Below are 19,200 nucleotides of genomic sequence, written 5' to 3'. Positions count from 1 at the left end.
ATAAAAACAGCGAAATTCCCATCCGAAGATGCGGGTATTACCACATGTACAGTACGCGGCAGAAAATAATGTACATCGACCTTTAGAAAGAGATAGCGGGTTTGTAGAGCGTTGCCTCTGTAGTTGAGACTTGAGACCGACAAAACGTCACATAGGTATGAGTGACAGAGACAACGCTCGACAAAGTCGAAATCTCATTCTAAAGGTCGATGTGTGTTTGTATGTTTCTGCCACGTACTGTATTATCTACTCTTAATAATCAGTTCATTCAAATAATATTTATTATAATAGACTAGCTTATGCCCGCGACTTCAACCGCGTGGAACACACAAATTTCTAACCCCTGTTTTACCCCTTTTAATACAGTCACTTGGTGCTCAAAAAGGGAAAGTGGAAAAACCTGGAAAAGTTTCCGAAAGTTTTGAAAATTGGTAATTTTCATTTTGCCACCTCGTATCTTTGCTGCTCGCGCCGCCGCCGCGCCGCCCACGGCTTGGAAAAATTAGCGCCCAAAAACAGTTTTTGACGATAACTTCTTTCCGATAAAAATAGTTGTGTAATAAATTATACTAAGTAGAGACAATTTTCCACAAATTAAATAGTCACCTTTTTTTGTAGAATCAATAGTTTTAGCGTACGAGCGCCGCAAAGTCCACTCCAACGCTCGTTTTGGCCAAATTACTCATTTCCACACTTCGACTTCCAGGCTTCGACGTCACCAACATGGTGACGTCGAAGCCTCGACGTTTTGTTAGAAGTTCCCTAACTGTCGTGAACTGTTCCTGTACTGACGTATAAGATGCACAATATTACATTTAAGTGTGAATCAGATACTGAGACTTGTTTAACCCAACATTTGCTTCAGCTCACTCGGTGAGAACGCTTTAATTTCCCTCTTGGTACATTTGCTATTGTGCTCTAGATTACTGTACCCACTGTTTATTTACTGCGTACACTGAAATTCATCTCTTGATGATTTTTTAATCTTACTATTTTATAAAAATGAATCCTTATTTCCGTGGTCACGCCATCACTTGAGAACGACTGGACTAAATTGGATAATTCTTTTTTTATTGTGTTTGTAATTGTTAGGAGAAGGTTTATATAAAAGTTTTTCAGAAAATCTACGGGAAAAGACAGTTCCCGCGGGATGCGGATGAAGTCGCAGGCAACAGCTAGTTTAAAATAATTGACATTTTATAGACGCGCCACCCTCTGGCTTAAGTAGTGCATCACCTGGGTTGATGTCACTAAAACTTCTACCTCATTCTTCCTCAAAGTCGAAGTCAAATGATTCATTCAAAATAGGTAATAAATTACTCTTTTTGATGGTCTGATGTTAGATTTGTAAGATATAGTGGTGATAATTATTACGAAAACTTAAAACTAAAGCTACGAGGCTTCCAAACGCGTCTGAGAAGAGGCCACAACAAACTCAGCCGGGTATTCTTTTCATTATCACCACTTTACAAAATACAAAATATCCGTACATGTGGAACCTCATTATTACCTATTAAAATTCACCCATATATCTTCATTTTCCAACCTATGAATAAAATATAGACACATAGCCTTTTATGAGGACCTTTGTTGTACGGAATCAAATTACCAACACCCTTTCGGGATTAATTTTAATATTTATTAAAATTATAGAACAAACGAATAATTTAATACTTATTGAAATAGTAAAATGTGTGAAAATGTACCTAAGTGAATATGTAGCTACCTACTATAAGAGCTGAAATAACTTCAACTGATACTTACCTGATAAAAACCTCTGTACCAAATCTCGTCAAAAACGGTTAAACAGATGGGCCGCAAAAAGCTAGCAGAGAAACAAACAGACACACACTTTCGTATTTATAATGGATACGTGCCAAGCAGCATTCTGGTAAGAGATTAGTGGAAAAAAGGGCTTTTGAACACGATGGATTCCTGGTAACTATACTAGGTACTTATAATAATAAATAATTAATGACCTTTGCGGGGTGATTTGCTAACTCAGTGACCATCACTAAATGATAGCCACTGAATGACATTTATTTTTAACTAGCTTATGCTCGCGACTTCGTCCGCGTGGACTACACAAATTTCAAACCCATATTTCACCCCCTTAGGAGTTGAATTTTCAAAAATCCTTTCTTAGCGGACGCCTACGTCATAATAGCTACCTGCATGCCAAATTTCAGCCCGATCCGTCCAGTAGTTTGAGCTGTGCGTTGATAGATCAGTCAGTCAGTCAGTCAGTCAAGTCACCTTTTCCTTTTATATATTTAGATAAGTAGGAACATTGAAGTTTTCTACGAAAAATTATTTTAATATTACTCAGTGAAGCAGCAACGTAGAATCAACCAATGTCAAATGAGTTATGAGATAGCAAATTATCCGCCAGGTTTTTTTAATAGTGTATAGGTAATGTTCTTCACCTCCCCAAGCCAAAAATCTAAATCATAATACCTTACATACCTTTTGCCTATCGCCTTTAGGATGAGATAATAATATACCTACCTTCTTGAACAATACAGGGGTGACATCGTTTTGAATGAGACGTGGCATCTGAGGCGAAGCCTGTCAGCCGCAACGTGAAACGTGCGGTTCCCTTCCATTAGTTTGCCTAAACACATTGTACCCATAAGAGGTTGCACCGCACAGAAATTATTGTCTGTACGTAATAATAATTATCTCAGAGACCAGAAATGCATCTTCAAGCATAATGTATAACAGTGTAAACAAATGTTGCGATACAAAACTGTTTTGTTTTTAATTATTATTATTTTATGAAAAAAATGCATCTGTAGAGCAATCAATGTCAATATCTGTGATATTTGCCCAAAAGATACTTAACTATTGTTATAAATCATTATTATGTGATCCTGTTAGAGTATAGGAAAAATCTACCATATCCAGACTAATATTATAATCGCGAAAGTGTGTCTGTCTGCTAGCTTTTCATGGCCCATCTCTTTAACTGTTTTGACTAAATGTGGTACAGACAGTTTGCATCCCGGGGAAGGACTCTTGGGTCCCGGAAAATCAAATATTTCCTGAAGGGTTTAAAGGGTCTAAAAAGTCTAAAGCCACATGGACCAAATTGCGGTCCTAGGTAGGTACTTAGTGCAGAGTAAGGTACCTATTGTGAATAAATTATTTGATTTGATTTGAGATAGCTTACATCCTGGAGAATGGGCATAGACTACCTATTATTATCGCTAAAATCAAAGACGGAGGCACAGCCAAGCCAACACCAAGACGCAACCAGACAGGACCAAGACAAGATCAAGATACGCCCAAGACAAGACCAAGACACGACTAAGACAACTGGGCCGTGAAAAGCTAGCAGACAGATAGACAGACACGAAACAGAGTATGGGTTAAAAAAAAAGAAAGAAAACTAGTTTATTCATCTTGTGCACAAAGTCTAGATAGTACCTATATGGAAGTATGAATATGGAAATATGGATAATCAAATCTACTGTCCCTAATACATAGATTTAGCTGGATTTCATCTCTATATTGATCTAGTTCTTGCTCATATTATAATATTATGGAGTAGACAGAGGTTTTAAATTTTGTTGATGAATATGTAGCATATTTATTACCCGCGGGCGTAGGCTAATCGTTCGTGCTGGATATACTGTCCCCTGGGATACATCGTCTGATAATATTGTATCCTGTGCGTTCAAGCGGCCCCTGTCGTCTCTTATCAGTGACTGATTTATACACAGAACCCCATATATTTATTTTTCGTATTTTTTTCTCTTAAATTACAATGATTGTGACTTAACATGATAATTAATGGATTGTGTATTTAACATCTCCCAGATTACCGACAAGCGCGGGATCCCTATGTGCTTGACGGTCGTCTCAATACCAGAAAGTCCATTATTGGTAGACCCCCACTAAGAGAACGGATGATACCAAAAAAGTCATAGATATAGAAATCCCAAAAGAAGGCAATAATATGTCCAAAATGGGCATCCATCAATCGGATGAGACGACGAGTTTAGAATTATAGTGGATTATGCTTATACGTAAATAATTGAACATTTTATCGGTTACCTAGCTACTAATAAAGTTTAAGATATTTAAACAATACCTGTATCAGATAATTGATAATAATAATTAATCAAAGTGTTATCGAACCCTCTTAAGTTGATAAAAGGTATGAAACTATGCCGTAATTAAAACATTATCCACCCACACAAAGAAACAAGTGTTTTACATTACCCTCAACAGTGGTTTACCTAACATTTCTAAAGTTACGAACAAAGTAAAGTTATGCGGTATATTTTGTGGGAAAAATAAACTTCTTTTAGAAATCTGTTAAATGTTCTATATTTTAAAATTATATGATCGATTCATACAATTTAAAAAAAACGGAAAAACATAGGTACCTAGATTATTAAAAGTAGGTACCCGTATTGTATTGCTTGAATTTTACAAGGTTGTGAATGCAAAAGCTCAAAGCTGTTCTTCTTGCGATAACCGTAAGAAGAGAATTAAAGATCAGCCATTATTTACATAATCCAGTGTATTTAAAGGCGGACTTGGCCGTAAAGAGCAGCAGTAGGCGCAAGGTGGTCGGAGTAAATCGCTCCATTAGGCAGTTAAAAGCTCGTCGCTATCGTCGGAACATAACTCAGGCGCCCGTCTCCGCGTAGTCCTATAAATTATGCTTTGTGTGAATGGGGCGTGCCTGCTTAAAATTTACACCACATTGTCCTTCCATTCCATCTCTCTTTTCACTTAACAGAAATCCACAATAGACATCTTCCGGAGTGCGTTCGTCATCGTCGTAGACCTAATATAACCAATCTTTGTCTGGTGGGAGGCTTCGGCCGTGGCTAGTTACCACCCTACGGGCTAAGCCGTGCCGCCAAGCGATTTAGCGTTTCGGTACGATGCCGTGTAGAAACCAAAGGGGTATGGGTTTAATAAAAACTGCCATACCCCTTCCAGGTTAGCCCGCTATCATCTTAGACTGCATCATCACTTACCACCAGGTGAGATTGCAGTCAAGGGCTAACTTGTATCTGAATTAAAAAAAAAAAACTATTTTTTAAGGATAAAATATACCTACCTACTCAAAATTTAAAACAATGCCCGCCTTTTTTCACAGCAAATCCCACGTATCGATTTTGAAGGAAATCGATCCAACAGCAAAAAAATCAAAATGACCACCACTTTTTCAAATTATAATAAATAACAGTTGCCATTTTAGTGATTACAAGGAAACCCTAGACTCCCTTGGCTGGACATTTCTTGACTCTTTATTCAATGACTTACAGAACATGGTCTTGCGCCGATTCTACCCAATGGCTCCTAGTAACTCGCTTGTCATCATCCATCCACCTAGAGTAGGGGCTTCCCAACTCTGAGTTTTCCAGCACTAGGTCGCTACTTACGCAATATTTATAACTTTTTATAAGTTTGAGCTTCATTCAATGATTTTTGCCAATTTTGTCATCTCTTGCTTCTTCAGAGTTCGTGTTGTAAATAATACTTAATCTGTAAGTACTTAAATCATTTTGTTACTTGGTCGGTACATGTATCGAATAGGTATGTATGTAGGTAATACATACTTAATATACATGGATTTTTTTTTAGAAATCAGGTAGCAAATCCAATTTGACATGATCCTGAATGGTCAATTTCGTCGCGTGAAATTATACTTATTTGAAAAGATCTCTTTGAATAGATTTATTTGAGTGTAACAATTACTAAAGCTATTCATCTTCAGAGTTCCGGAAGCTGCATTTGATATTTTTATAGCTGCTCTAAAGCGTTATGAGTTATGACCAATTTGAATATAAATGGAGGTTTGACAGTTTCATGTCGCTTATATTTTACCGAAGCTGTCGATATGTTAACGGATATAGCCCATATAATAGGTTCCTACGTTTTATATTTTTAAAACTTTAGGACATAAGTTTTAAAAATAACAAAAGAGTTACAGTTCTAGGAACTAGGGATACCTACCTAGGTACCATGTATTATTGTACCAACTTAATAAAATTTTGCCTTTCCATCTAGAAGCTTTTAATATCTAAAGTATTGCTCGACGATGCATTCTCTTAGTGACAAACACGTACCTACCTCATATCAACGGAACATTCTCAGATGAAATTCATTGGGAAAAGCAATAGATATCTACTATTAAGGAAAAGACGAATATTATGAGGACATGTAAAGTGGGTGCGTGACAATCGCTTGAGCGTTATGCAACCTGACTGAGTCCTGAAGCTTTCAATAAATCTCTCTACCCACGAGAACCTTTCTAACATCTTTTTGATACTTGCTTATTGCTATACTGTATGACGTGATACAGTCCCTTGTATTGTATAGGTGCAACACTTACTCATTAAAATAATAGCATAGTTATCTACCTGTATAATTATTATTATTATCTACATTAGGAAAGAGCATTTTTATGACATTAATGTCATAAAAATGCTCTTTCCTAATTAGATATTTACCAACCTACATTTTCGCCATAAATAAATTAAAATAAATAGTTGTATCTACCTTGCTAATTTTGAAACGTCCGTATTTTTTAATTCATTTCATGTTTGCAAATACTTACAAGAAGAAAGATTGTGCCCCAGCAGCTACGGACAGCTTTTTTCCTATAATGCTGTCTAAGTAGTGTTCCTGACAGCTATCCTATTGTAGTTCCCTGCAGCTGCTAGGTCCGTTTGTCGCGTTGACTAGTTTCTATGATCACGGGAAATGCATTATTATGATGATACCATTGAATATATTCTGTACCTATGTATTTTACTTTAAAGTTGCATTATTAAACTTTTCCAATTCTGTCTCTGACATACTTTTAAGATTTTTTCAGATTGATACAATTTTTCGCCGTTCGATCCGGCCACGGGCCTCTAACTTACCGAGTATGCGTTTTAAGCAATTAAATATCTTTTGCTCACGGTGAAGGAAAAATCGTAAGAAAACCTGCATGCCTGAGAGTTGTCTATAATGTTCGCAAAAGTGTGTGAAGTCTGCCAATTCGCACTGGACCAGCGTGGCGGACTATGGCCTAAACCCCAGTGGCGTGCAGCTCATAGAGGCATAAACGCACTGCTTACCCTCATTGTAATAAGTCAATGCTTATTTTTAATTTTAACCTGCCGTAAAATAAGTTCATGCCTAAATGCATACCCTGGCTTGAACTCCTGTGCACGCCACTGCTAAACCCTTCTCATTCTGAGAAGAGACCTGTTCTTAGTAGTGGGCTGGTGATGGATCATGACGATACATTTTTTTTATTTAAACGAATGATCTGCTATACTTACGAGAATTCGTAGATATTACCTATGGTCTAGAATTTAATGAACCAATAATAAGCAAGTCAAACAATAAAATATCTATCTTACTTACCTAATTAAACCCGTTTTTTATTACATCTAAAATAAAGCAGTAAGTATATGCCATGCGTGAAAGTAAAAAGCCGTAAACATCGCAGTGCTCGTATTGTCATGTTGTCTCCAAGGACCAAATTCTTTCGTTTTATTGAAAAACTTTGTACCGGGCTCAGTCTCAGCGGTCGTAAACGTTGTTGCCGGCGACATTGTGACTTACCAAGTACCAACTTAGAACAAGCGTCGCAAGCAAACAATATAATTCTTAAAGACCTCTACCTACCAACCTGAAAGAGAAACCTACCAACCTGAAAGAGAAAACCTCCCTAATTAAAATTGAGAAGAACAGTGAATACGCATCTTTTACGCAAACGCACTCTATCTGTATAATAATATATTATCATACCTACTTGTTATCAGGTATGATGGCAATTAAGCGCAAACCTATAACGCAAAAAAAAATTAGTCAAGTGCGATCGGACTCGCACTCGAAGGGTTCCGTACCATCCTACAAGAAATAACATTTTTTAACTTTTATGGCGGCCATTTTGAAATTGTTATTATTTGCGGTTAGAGCGGCAGTAGAAATACAGATTTTGGAAAATTTTAATTCTCTACCTATTACGGTTAACGTGGTCTACGAGATAGGTGCAGCTGGCAGACAGGCAGACGGACGGTCGGACGGCAAGTGGACAGCTGAGGCTTAGTGATAGAGTCCCGTGGGCACCCTTCGGGTACGGAATCCTAAAAACTCGTAAACTCAACTTTAATTACACAGTAGTGTTTAAATACAGACCTAGGTGGTAAAGAGCAGAAATGCGCGCAAGGTAGTCGGACTTAAATCGCTCCATTAAGCATTTAAAAGCACTTTGCTATTGTTGAAACATAGGTAACTCAAGCCTCGTCTCCGTGTGGTCCTATAAATTACATCTATGTGTGCGAATCAGCTGTGCGAACAAAGCCTGCCTACTACTTACAAAATGTTGCCCCATCTTCATAGTAGGCCTTATATTTTCCATATCTTTTACTGAAATTCATCAGAGGTTTCTAGTTAGCCATCAGAAATCAATTTTTATTTTCTGTAATATCTAATATCTAGGTACTATACCTACGCGGCAGGTTGAGATAGCAATCGGTGTATGAGGCGGGGGAACGCCCCTCACACCCACACGTCTGCCCGCGCTCGCCCGCATCGGCTTAGTGCGGGGGATGTGCGGGTGCGCGAGGCGTTCCCTCCACGATTGTCATCTCGACCTGTCTCCTATACTATAGGTAGTTCGGTGTGTTCCCACCTCTGTGGAGTCACTTTTTAAAGCGAGTTTCTTGGTAAAGTAGGTGGCTGCCGAGTGCCAAGAAATTTAAGAAAGTTATACCTAACTGGCGGTAAGTGAATTTTAAGTAAACAAGAAAGTAATCTTGAACACAATAGAAAATGCAGCAAGGAAGAAATTGAACCAATCTCACAGTTTGAACTGTGAGAAACGTTATTAAACGAGATACGGTATCTGATTTAAGTAGACTAGATGCTGAAAATTCTATGCTGAAAATACATATTAGTTAGTAGGTATTGTTTGTTTGTATGAGCGAGTATCGCCTAGTTGCGATTGCAATATTGTTAAGTAACGTTGGCCCACATCGGTAACTGGATGGGTCTTTGGTGGATTCGAACTTTGGGCATCCGAATTTGACCTTTTCGTTTACTCTATGTCTCGAAGAAGACAGACGAAAGACGAAGAGAGGCTGTCAGTCCTGGATCTCTTTGATCTCGTCTCCGATCAGTAGGATTCAAGTCCCATCGGGCTATGAGAATGAAGGAATAAAGAGTGCAAATACCTACTTGAGCACGATATCTTCCGTGCAGATGGCTAATATCTGTGGAGATTGCTGCCGTGCGACATATTTTAATAACCGTTAAAGAAAATCGGAATCCAAATTGTACCTACTTTTAGTTGAGTCGTATCATACGACTATGACTATTGAACCAAATTATAAATGCTATTTCAAACGAAAATCGTGATCTGCCAAAATTTGTATCACGTTGGACATCAAGTTGTACCGGTCTAACTTGCAGGCCATGGAAGAAAGAAGCACATACCTATTAGTAAGTACAAGCACAGAATATACTTATGATATTATTAGTACAAGGTAATTCCTACTTCCATGCCTGCAGCCCACAATTTTAGTTTGGAATGATCCGTCCTGACTCCTGTGGTAGTAGGTACCTACTACATAGAGGTCATTATACTTAATGTGACTACCATTCTGTGACCAATGGAAGGAATTACAACCTTCAGCAGTGAGGATTAGGACAAAGAGTAAGAAATAATACATACCTTCCACCTCAACGATTCGTGCTATATACCTACTATCGACTTACTGCAGTATTCCTGGAAAACAAAGTACCCACTCAGCTGCAAGGACTATGCTGGTAGAATCTGGGATATTACGCTCAATATTAGGTCATGTATCAGTAGTAATTGGCTGGGAGCGAGCGGATCGATCGCTCGATGTGACACAAACACTTCGCTCGCCAAATCCACTATCGACCTAATTGTTTCTCCTAATGACCATGCTTTCAATCGATAATAACGATGTACTTATTTGAACTTTTCGTTCATTTATTAGGTACTGTACGGAGGAACATGGCAATAGTTTAACGGCTTTAGGTACCTAGCTATCCTTCACAAGGTATGTAGTTACAGTTTATAACAACATTTTATGATAATAAATACTTTTTTTTTTCAAAAAAAATATTCGAAAGAGATTGCAAATTGAAAGCCTAGTTGGCGGCAAAATGGAATCTGCACCAGCGATACTAACCTGGATCGACCTTGTCTACGCTCTCTGTTCCTTGGTGGATCACGATATTTTCGATTCGCTAGACGACAATCATGTCGGAGAAACAGAACAATGATGGGGTCTAGAATCTAGATTGGAGCGCGATTGCCTAGCAAATCTCTGTTCACTCTTGTCTTGAAGCTGGATGTTTAAGTTGTAGGTACGTGGCAGGAAACACGGATGCCGGAAGTAATATTAAGTATATACCTACCTATCACTTGCAAGTTTCAGCTAGCTGGGCGCACCACTGGTTCAATGGTCGTAAGTAGGTACATTATTGTAGTATTAGCTACTACTAAGTATAGGCAGAAGGTTGTCAGAGTAAATCGTTCCATTAGGCAGTTAAAAGGTCGTCGAAATCAGGCGCCCGCCTCCGCGGTCTTATAAATTATGCCTTTGTGCGAGCGGAGCGTGCCCGCTAAAATATGTATTGTCTTCCCAGCAGACTTTCTGTCCTCATATCTTGCACTGAAATACAGCGAAGGTCAGCTCCCAGCTCCCTGTAAATTTTTACAGAACTTCCCAAAAACAGGAGTATTATGTTTTCAGGGTTCTTGTATACCTATGTGAGTTTCTTTATTCCACCATAACTTCTATCTACTTCTGCCTGAACAGATTTGGATGTATGGTGTATCGTTAGATTTTTTTTAATTCAATATATTATCAGCTGTATGGCGCCATTTTCAGATGTGAAATATTTTTTTCATACCTATTTTTTGATTTTTTTAATAACGACTTGACTGTCTCTGTACCTACTATGCCTGTGGCATGTATTTTCTTGCTCTTGAATCAGGGACTGTAGGTACGTACTTCTGGTAGAATTTCATTACGTAGCCCTATTTTAAAAGGCTACTTCATAAAGCTGATGTTGTCTCCAAACCTGTATCCCGATACCCATTTTATTAGAACTCTCTTGTCACGTGTAAGCTGTGTGTATCCATCGCATATGCCGATCACGAACTCACGCGTTATTCAGCGGGCAACGTATCTACACTAAAGTTTAACCTAACTAAAACTCTGCAATAGATACCTACCTACTGGTTAGTGGCTACCTACCTAAAGGCTAAAGCTCCGAAATACTCGTACATGCCTACTCTTAAACTGTAAACCTAAAACACCTCCCTGAGACATAACATGTTGGTGTAACATAAAATTTTGAAAATGCCGTGGGAAGTGGGAACTCTTTGATTTTCCGAGACAAAAAATAGCCTACGCTACTAATAATTCATTAATTGTCAACGTCACTGTTTAGCCGTGAAAAGCCAGGCAACAGGTCGCAATGGCAATCAGGGAGGGAACGCCTCGCATACCCGCATAGCCCCCGCGCTAACCCGGTGCGGGCGAGCGCGGGTGACGTGTGGGTGTGCGGAGCGTACCCCCGCCTCATACCCCGATTACCATCTGAACCTGTCGCGGACTATAGGTATCTATGGATTAAAATAAACAAAGCTAGAATATTTTTATTAAAGTTAACTTACAGACCAATTTTGAAATAACACATCGTTATTATAGTCCGCCATAACAATAATGTATGAAGTTGGTAATTGAAATTACGACGAAACATGAACAATAAAGTCTCGTTTACATGAAAATGTAAATACGGTACCCGCCATAGTACTAAGTAAACCGAGTATGCTTGCACATAGCTGGGGTAATTAAGATCAGCGTACATAAATATTGGATACCACTCGATACCTAATTTTAATTTTATACATAGGTATATCGGCTTTCAAAATCCCGAAAACATTGTTTAAACTGCAATTAAATAGGTAAAAACTCAAAAAAATACAAAGGCTGTGAACTGTGAAAATTATCGGCTGCAGCTGCGAAACAGAATGCGGTTATAACAAATGTGAGGTGCTCAAATTGTCACGGTTCTGATGAGTATGTAATGCCGAAAAATCGTCCTACGACAAAAATAAAGTTGTCTGGTAGTGGGTTGCCACGATACTAAGGTGTCTGGCAATGCATGGCGTGTTTTCTAATACTATTCCGAAGAAAATATAAAAAAATTGACTTCATACTTAGACGGAATTTGTTTACACCTTTATTACCTGTTATCTCCCAAAGCCACCATGATCCAAACTAACATAGTTGCTGATCGTTTCTCCGTGTTGGGGACAATACGCAGATAAAACTTTCAGCTTTTATAAAATAACGAAGGTCTGGCACGCGCTGGCTCTTAGTCCATATAGATCCACTCGGGACTTAGGTGTGATTTAGGTTTTAAAAATCCCGTGGGAACTCTTTGATTTTTAGGGCCTAAGCCTTCCCTAGGATGCAAGCTAAGTATCTCTGTACCAAATTCGTGGAGCCGTGAAAAACTAGCAGACAGACAGACATACTTTCATATTTATAATATTACAGACAGACAGACTTTCATATATTTATAGTGTCTGGATTGCACGTGAAACATCTAGTATCTCGGTACCTACCTACACATAGTCTCGTTGCTCGCAGCCAATTTACTGCATGTGACGGGATATACCTACCTAATAATTAGATCCGCAACAGGGAGAAATCGGTATTATCGGGTTACCTGCCATACCTACCTAGGTATCTACTCGTTGGAAAATAATTTTGAGCTAGACATGAACATTATTAAAACTTATCATTATCATCATTGCAGCTTTTAGTAGCCAACTCTCAAAATTCGTCACAGTTCTAGGTTTGTATTAAGTTACTTGTAGGTACCTACCTACGGTTAGTAGTATGTCGAGAGTCCTACACTTTATTTCCAGTAAATAACGAGTCTAAATCCCAGGGATCTCATATCAGCAGTGTAATCAGATGGGTTCGGTGATACGGCGAGAGGTGTCCTTCTTCGCGGGAGGAAATTAACTTCCAATGGAGTCTATTACTTACTGTACGTTTCGCTTCTGAATCTAGATTTGGTAAAATAGATCGCTTCTATTTAAAACGTCTTTATTCCTTAATAGGTAGCTACTAGATGATACTCGCAGCTTGGCCCTCGTGGATTTAGATAAAAATCCCGTGGGAGCTCTTTGACATTCCAGGACAAAAAGTAGCCTATCCGTAGTAGCCCGTCAGCAGGGGCTGAGATGGTATCTATCTCTGTACCTTTCGTAAAAAAAAATTAACAAATGATTCAATAAAAATCCCGTGGCATCACGATTTAGGAATGCAATAATACCTTACAGCATCAGGGTTGAGGAGTTGGGTCCTCGAGTCTTTACTTGGTAGGTACCTCCAATATCAATTATTTATAACCAACAGTTTCTAAATCCTATCAGTCTTAGTGGTCACATACCCTGAAGCATCAGGATTGAGTTGGGATCCAATTTTTTTGTGGGACAAAGTGGCAAAGTTTCTCTGTCGATTAAAAAAAAATACGCAAATCGGTTCCGAAATCTTCGAGTGTACGTAGAAAAACATTTTCTTGAAAGTCGGTTAAAAAGTAGACTATGTTAATGTTTACTCCTTGGTTATTCCTCTTGCCTGTGAAAGTCCCGTCAAAAGCCGTTCCGAAAATTGGCCCGGTCAAACAGACAGACAAATTTTTTTAAAACGTGTGATTCAGTTATGGTACAGTTCAAATAACCATACGAGCTTAATATGAGGTAGGTAGTTACATAGTTTCGAAATTACAGACACTTCAATTTTATTTATTAGTATAGGTATTGAGATATATGCGAGTAGTTTACTTACGTAGTACATAGCTGATCTGTCAAGATATCATTTTAAGTTCCTTGATGACAAATGCAACGTGGAATATTGTGGACGCTGCGATCTGAGCCTCATGAGCTGCTCAGCTTTTGCAGGTGTGTAGGTATATAGAAAAAGTGAAAGCGGCGCGCAAACCGACAGGCAACTCCTACACACACATAGTACGCGACAGGTCGATGGTAATCGGGGAGGGAACGCCCCGCACACCCGCACAGCCCCCGCGCTAACCCAGTGCAGGCGAGCGCGGGAGATGTGCGTGTGTGCGGGGCATTATCTCAACCTGTCGCGGATTATACACAGCCAGGCATTTCATAATGCCCCCTACATACATTTATAGACCTGTCATAGTTCAGAGATTGTGTATGTACAACAGAATTAACCACTGGCTAAAACAATATCTGTTAATTTTAGCCAAAAAGCTAAGCTGATTGAAGAGCTCCCTATTTTATCCCATAGCACAGTTCACTCTGCCCATAGTATGAGCGCAATCATTCTGCTAATTTGACAGCAACAATGAAATGATTGCAAGATTGCAATCATTTCATTGTTGCTATCAAAAAGACACTTCTCTGCTATTGTTTAAAATTTAAGTCAGAATTCAGTCAATTCCTTACTAATATTATAGATGAGAAACTGTCTCTGTCAGTCTGCTTGTTTATAACAGCCCGTCAGTTTAACAGATTTTGACGAAATGTGGTAGAGATAGAGCATTTTGCATCCCAGGGAAGGACATAGGCTACTTTTATCCTGGAAAATCAGAATTTTGTGGATATTTTATTGTGGAACTTAATGCGCATGGACAAAGCACAGGCATCATCTAGTAACAATCATCATCATTATCATCATGATCAACTCATCGCCAGCTCACCACAGAGCACCAGTCTCCTCTCAGTGCAAGAAGGGTTTTGGCCATAGTGTACCACATTGGCAAAGTGCAGATTGGTAGACTTTACACACCTTTGAAAACATTATGGAGAAATCTCAGGTTTCCCTTTCGATGTTTTCCTTCATCGTTAAAGTCAGTGATATTTAATTACTTAAAATGCACATAACTCTGAAAAGTTAGAGGTGCATGCCTGGGATGAACTCCCGACCTCCGATCAGGAGGCGGGCGTCCTAACCACTAGGCTATCACAGCTTCTATTTAGTAACAATATAAGTACACAATTTTAGCAATGCGATTGCCACAATTTTAGCCCTACTATGCTATTAGTTCATAGTATGGTCCCAGATCATTTTGTAATGAAACAAATATTATGCTTAACTTAATGTTTATTCTTGGCTAGCATCAACATTCTCAGTTTGCAAGCCCTTAATGGATGCAACGGGCACATAGGTAACCAGTGTGAATAGTTTGTGTGCTGAATCCTCATCATCATTGCGCCTGCGAGATAGCCTTACACGAACCCTGAAGGGAACATTTCTGAAACAAAAAAATATTCTAAATTAATAACTTGTTTGTACAGTTTTTTCACAAAATGTTATGCAATTATGATTGGAAATTAGAATTCACATGAAGGGCTAAATGTAAAATGGGGTATAAATAAATAGTGTAGAAAGAAATGAGATAGTAACTTCAGTGCAACTATTGCATTACATTTATTCATATAGACTAAAATCCTAACCAAACTTCCAAAGGTAACTTTCTTAGGTCAACAATTGTGACTAATTCTCTTCTACACAATCTATAAACTAAATAGACAGGTCTTCGTCTTCCTTCTATCCAGTTCTACCCCTTACCACAGGGAGCATTTTTTTTTTTTTATAAAGTATATTTTTAATTATATTAGTTTAGAGATTGTATACGACAAACTTATGGAGGCTAAATGTTTTTATTACAAAAAATATGTTATGTATACAAACCTAAAAATGCTCAGTAAAAATTTAAATTGCTTAATATTTCTACATCTTCATAATATCAAAACGTACATACCTGACACCCTTTGACCAAAGGAACTTATTTAGCCTGGTATCTACACGAACGTCTGGGGTCCCCATTTGTTGTTCAGCAAACTTGCGAACTTCTTTTATCGCACGAGGTGCTCGTCTTTTGAAACCAACGCCATGAAGCCGCTTGTGTAAATTTACCGTGTATTCACGCGTAACAACTTCATTGATCGCGGATTTACCTTTTCGCTCTCCTTTCGGTTTAGCCATTCTGATCTGTAATAAACAGACGGGGTAGAAATATATGATCTCTCATCTTCTCTAATCATTAAAGAGCTATAATATTAATAAATGATCACTTATTTACACTGATTTTATACAGATTACTTGAGATTACTTTTAAAAACACACCTTAAAAAGCGCTTGCTGATCAAAAAGAAAGAACTGTCAGTGTCAAGTGTCAACCTGTCCCTATGTTTTATTTTTTTGAGACTCTGTGCCGTAGACTGAGTAAAAAATCTAGACAAAGGAACGTTTGCTTTCTCATTCACACTAAAAAGAGAGCACAGATAAAGTTACTAATGTGATAAACAGAGACGCAGCTAACCTATTTTTGTCCCTTATCGTGTAACTAGCTTTTTTACTCAGTCTACGCCTTGTGCCGTAGAGTAAAGGTCTATTCTCTATACCTAGTCTAAGCTGTGCTGCACCAATGACCTAGGAAAGTGCTGCACAGATATGTCCAGACGGGCGATTGTCTAAAACCTGCATCAATCCTTATTACAATCTCAATTGTTCTGATTGGCTGAATTTGTGCGATTCTTGTTGCAACAATGCATTGTGGCCAATAGTGAGCGAGCATTAACCAATCAGAGATGATTGCGATCCTGACATTGTAGCTGTCAAACAACCGCGGTAGGGCCACGGATTTGCAACTAGCGTGAGTATTTGACAAACAACGTTAAGTGTAGAAGGAATGACATTTCACAAGTAAGAAAATCTGCTTGAGCGAGAGGGACTGAGGGGGCCACACTAGTTGCAAATCTGGACATATCTGTGCATAGAGGCCACATGGCCACGCTAGTTGCATATCTATGGGTATATCTGTGGTAACTCCTATATTTACAAACATATATTATTGGTCTGTGTTTACAAAGTAGGTTGGTACTCTATGGGTATTTCATAGAGTAAAGTAATAGGGTACACTGGAGGTACCTATTTCGGGGTCAAAAGGGCTAAAATCCAGAACCGTAAAACCCTCAAAACCAGTTTAAAATCTCTGGGTATGCCTATCAAAGAATGCCTGTACCATGGTCTGTACTCTATAGTCTATACTCTATTCAATGCTCTATTGACATTGACATCGATTATTGACATTTACTTTATTTAGCACATTTTTGTATTTTTAATTTAATTTTTAAATTTTTGTCTTGGCTTGTGTCCAGACGCTGGACTCCAGCGTCTCATCAGAACAATAGAAGAAAACGGCTTTCTTAATAATTAACTTTTACTATGCTGAACGTTTATTCTTTTTGTTAATTGGTAAATACAGCATCAAAAAATGGCAGAAGTATACAAGTAAATACTAATCAATAAAATAATCACTCATGATTTATATGGTTACCTATCACCTCAAATAATATTGAACTTGCAGGGTAATACACCCGGTTAAATTCTTTAACGATTACATATCTCGGGACGTCCGTCCAGACGGCAGAAAATTCGACGAACAACGTGATATTTTGCTTAACATAAATGCGATAAAAACAGCTGATGCCTCTGCCGTCGTAAAATGTGGAAATACCACAGTTATGTGCGGCTTAAAGTTGGTAAGACTATTCATTCAAGTTCCTTTAACTTCCTTTAACCAACTTCCAAAAAACAGGTGGTTCTCAATTTAGCCTGTTTTTTTTATATTCAAAAAGTTAGCCTGATCTGGATTCACTTGGATATTATAATTTCTCAGAATTGTATCCTAGCGGCGGTCTAGAATACTACAAGAAAAAATACATGCAAAATCTCGAAGTTTTTAGGTTCAGCTGTTGAGCCAGTTTATGCTTTGTAAGTATTTATATATTTTTATCATAAGTATAGACGATAAGATAAATTGCTATGTATTTTTCTTTCCAGGAACTAGCAAAACCCAAAGCAGAAGAACCAGATATAGGATTTCTAGTAACAAACGTTGAGCTTTTACCCTTGTGTTCTTCAAAGTTCCGACCAGGACCTCCTTCAGATCATGCACAAGTTATTAGCAATTTAGTATCTGACATAGTGATGAACTCTAAATGCGTAGAATTAAAAGATCTGTGTATTATATCTGATAAACTTGCATGGGTTGTATACTGTGACTTGGTATGTTTAGACTATGATGGCAGTGTAGTAGATGCTTGCATCATCACCATATTGGCAAGCTTAAAAACATGTATGTTAAATTTTATATTCAACTCTTTAAATTTAACTTATAAATAAAATCCATACCTACTAATAGGCCTACTAATATTATAATGCAAAAGTTTGTCTCTTAGTCTGTATAACTAACTTTGATGAATTTTAGCACAAAGATAGCTTCCATCCCAGAGATGGACATAGGCTATTTTTTATCCCAGAAAATCAAAGAGTTCCCATTAGATTGATTGATCTAAATCCATGCAGGCAAGGTCGCCGGCATCACCCAGTATTAAAATTATTTTTTATCATAAATTATTTAAGTAGTAGGTACTAATGCACTACAACAAGTATTAATGTTTTGCAGTATCTTTACCATCTGTAACTTTTGATATAGAAACTGAAGAAATAAAGGTAGATACCAGTGTAAGGTTACCTCTGCAAATACATGGATTACCAGTTGCAACTAGTTTTGCTGTTTATCAACAAATGCCAAGGTATACTATACTTAATAACTAACTAAGGTATACTAACTTAATAATTTTCATTGCTGTCCAACTAAGTCTAGTGTTTTTATTAACAATGGCATTTGTTTTGCTGCAGGAGTATAGTGCTGGCTGACCCATCAGCTTATGAAGAAGAAATGTGTGGTGGTATTGGAGCCAACCTTATTGTATGCTGGAACAAGGGACTTTTTTGTGGTATACAGAAATTTGGTGGTTGCAATCTTTCAACGGAAGATGAAAAAAAAACTTTAATCTTAGCAAAAGAGAGAAGTAAACTTATTGAATCAGTTATTGAAACATGTATAAAGAACATTGAAAGTGATTGTCACTGTCAAACATTAATTATTTCTGACATCTGAATCAAGAGCTATAATAAAACTGTAATCAAACTCGTTTGTGTTTATTTGAAATTCAAATTATTTTTAATCAATTAATTCCTATTATCAACATAAAGCCTTACAAAGTTTATCTGCCTGTGATCGCCAATCTCGCTCAAACATACCTACTACTAGAGCTCAAATTACTGAACG

The 19,200-nt window shown here is 37.9% G+C and overlaps 2 protein-coding genes across 2 annotated transcripts; one reads left to right on the top strand and one right to left on the bottom strand.

Moving 5' to 3' along the window:
* Positions 1–15,143: 15,143 nt before the first annotated feature.
* RpL31 (ribosomal protein L31) lies at positions 15,144–16,337 on the bottom strand. Its single transcript, XM_034969101.2, has 3 exons — positions 16,188–16,337; positions 15,823–16,052; positions 15,144–15,312 (listed from the first exon to the last, which is right to left on the bottom strand). The coding sequence occupies exons 2-3, from the start codon at positions 16,044–16,046 to the stop codon at positions 15,162–15,164; spliced, it is 375 nt and encodes a 124-aa protein (XP_034824992.1). The 5' UTR covers positions 16,047–16,052; positions 16,188–16,337; the 3' UTR covers positions 15,144–15,161.
* Positions 16,338–17,133: 796 nt separating this feature from the next.
* On the top strand, positions 17,134–19,059 carry LOC117983193 (exosome complex component RRP43-like). The gene is made up of 5 exons (XM_034969673.2): positions 17,134–17,354; positions 17,431–17,605; positions 17,907–18,201; positions 18,532–18,661; positions 18,768–19,059. Exons 1-5 carry the CDS (start codon positions 17,338–17,340, stop codon positions 19,027–19,029), a joined length of 879 nt encoding a protein of 292 aa, XP_034825564.1. The 5' UTR covers positions 17,134–17,337; the 3' UTR covers positions 19,030–19,059.
* The last annotated feature ends 141 nt before the right edge of the window (positions 19,060–19,200 follow it).

The sequence above is a fragment of the Maniola hyperantus genome, chromosome 6 (genome assembly GCF_902806685.2).
Source record: "Maniola hyperantus chromosome 6, iAphHyp1.2, whole genome shotgun sequence".
In the NCBI taxonomy this organism is placed as follows: domain Eukaryota; kingdom Metazoa; phylum Arthropoda; class Insecta; order Lepidoptera; family Nymphalidae; genus Maniola; species Maniola hyperantus.
This window is presented reverse-complemented; position numbering and strand designations above follow the sequence as displayed.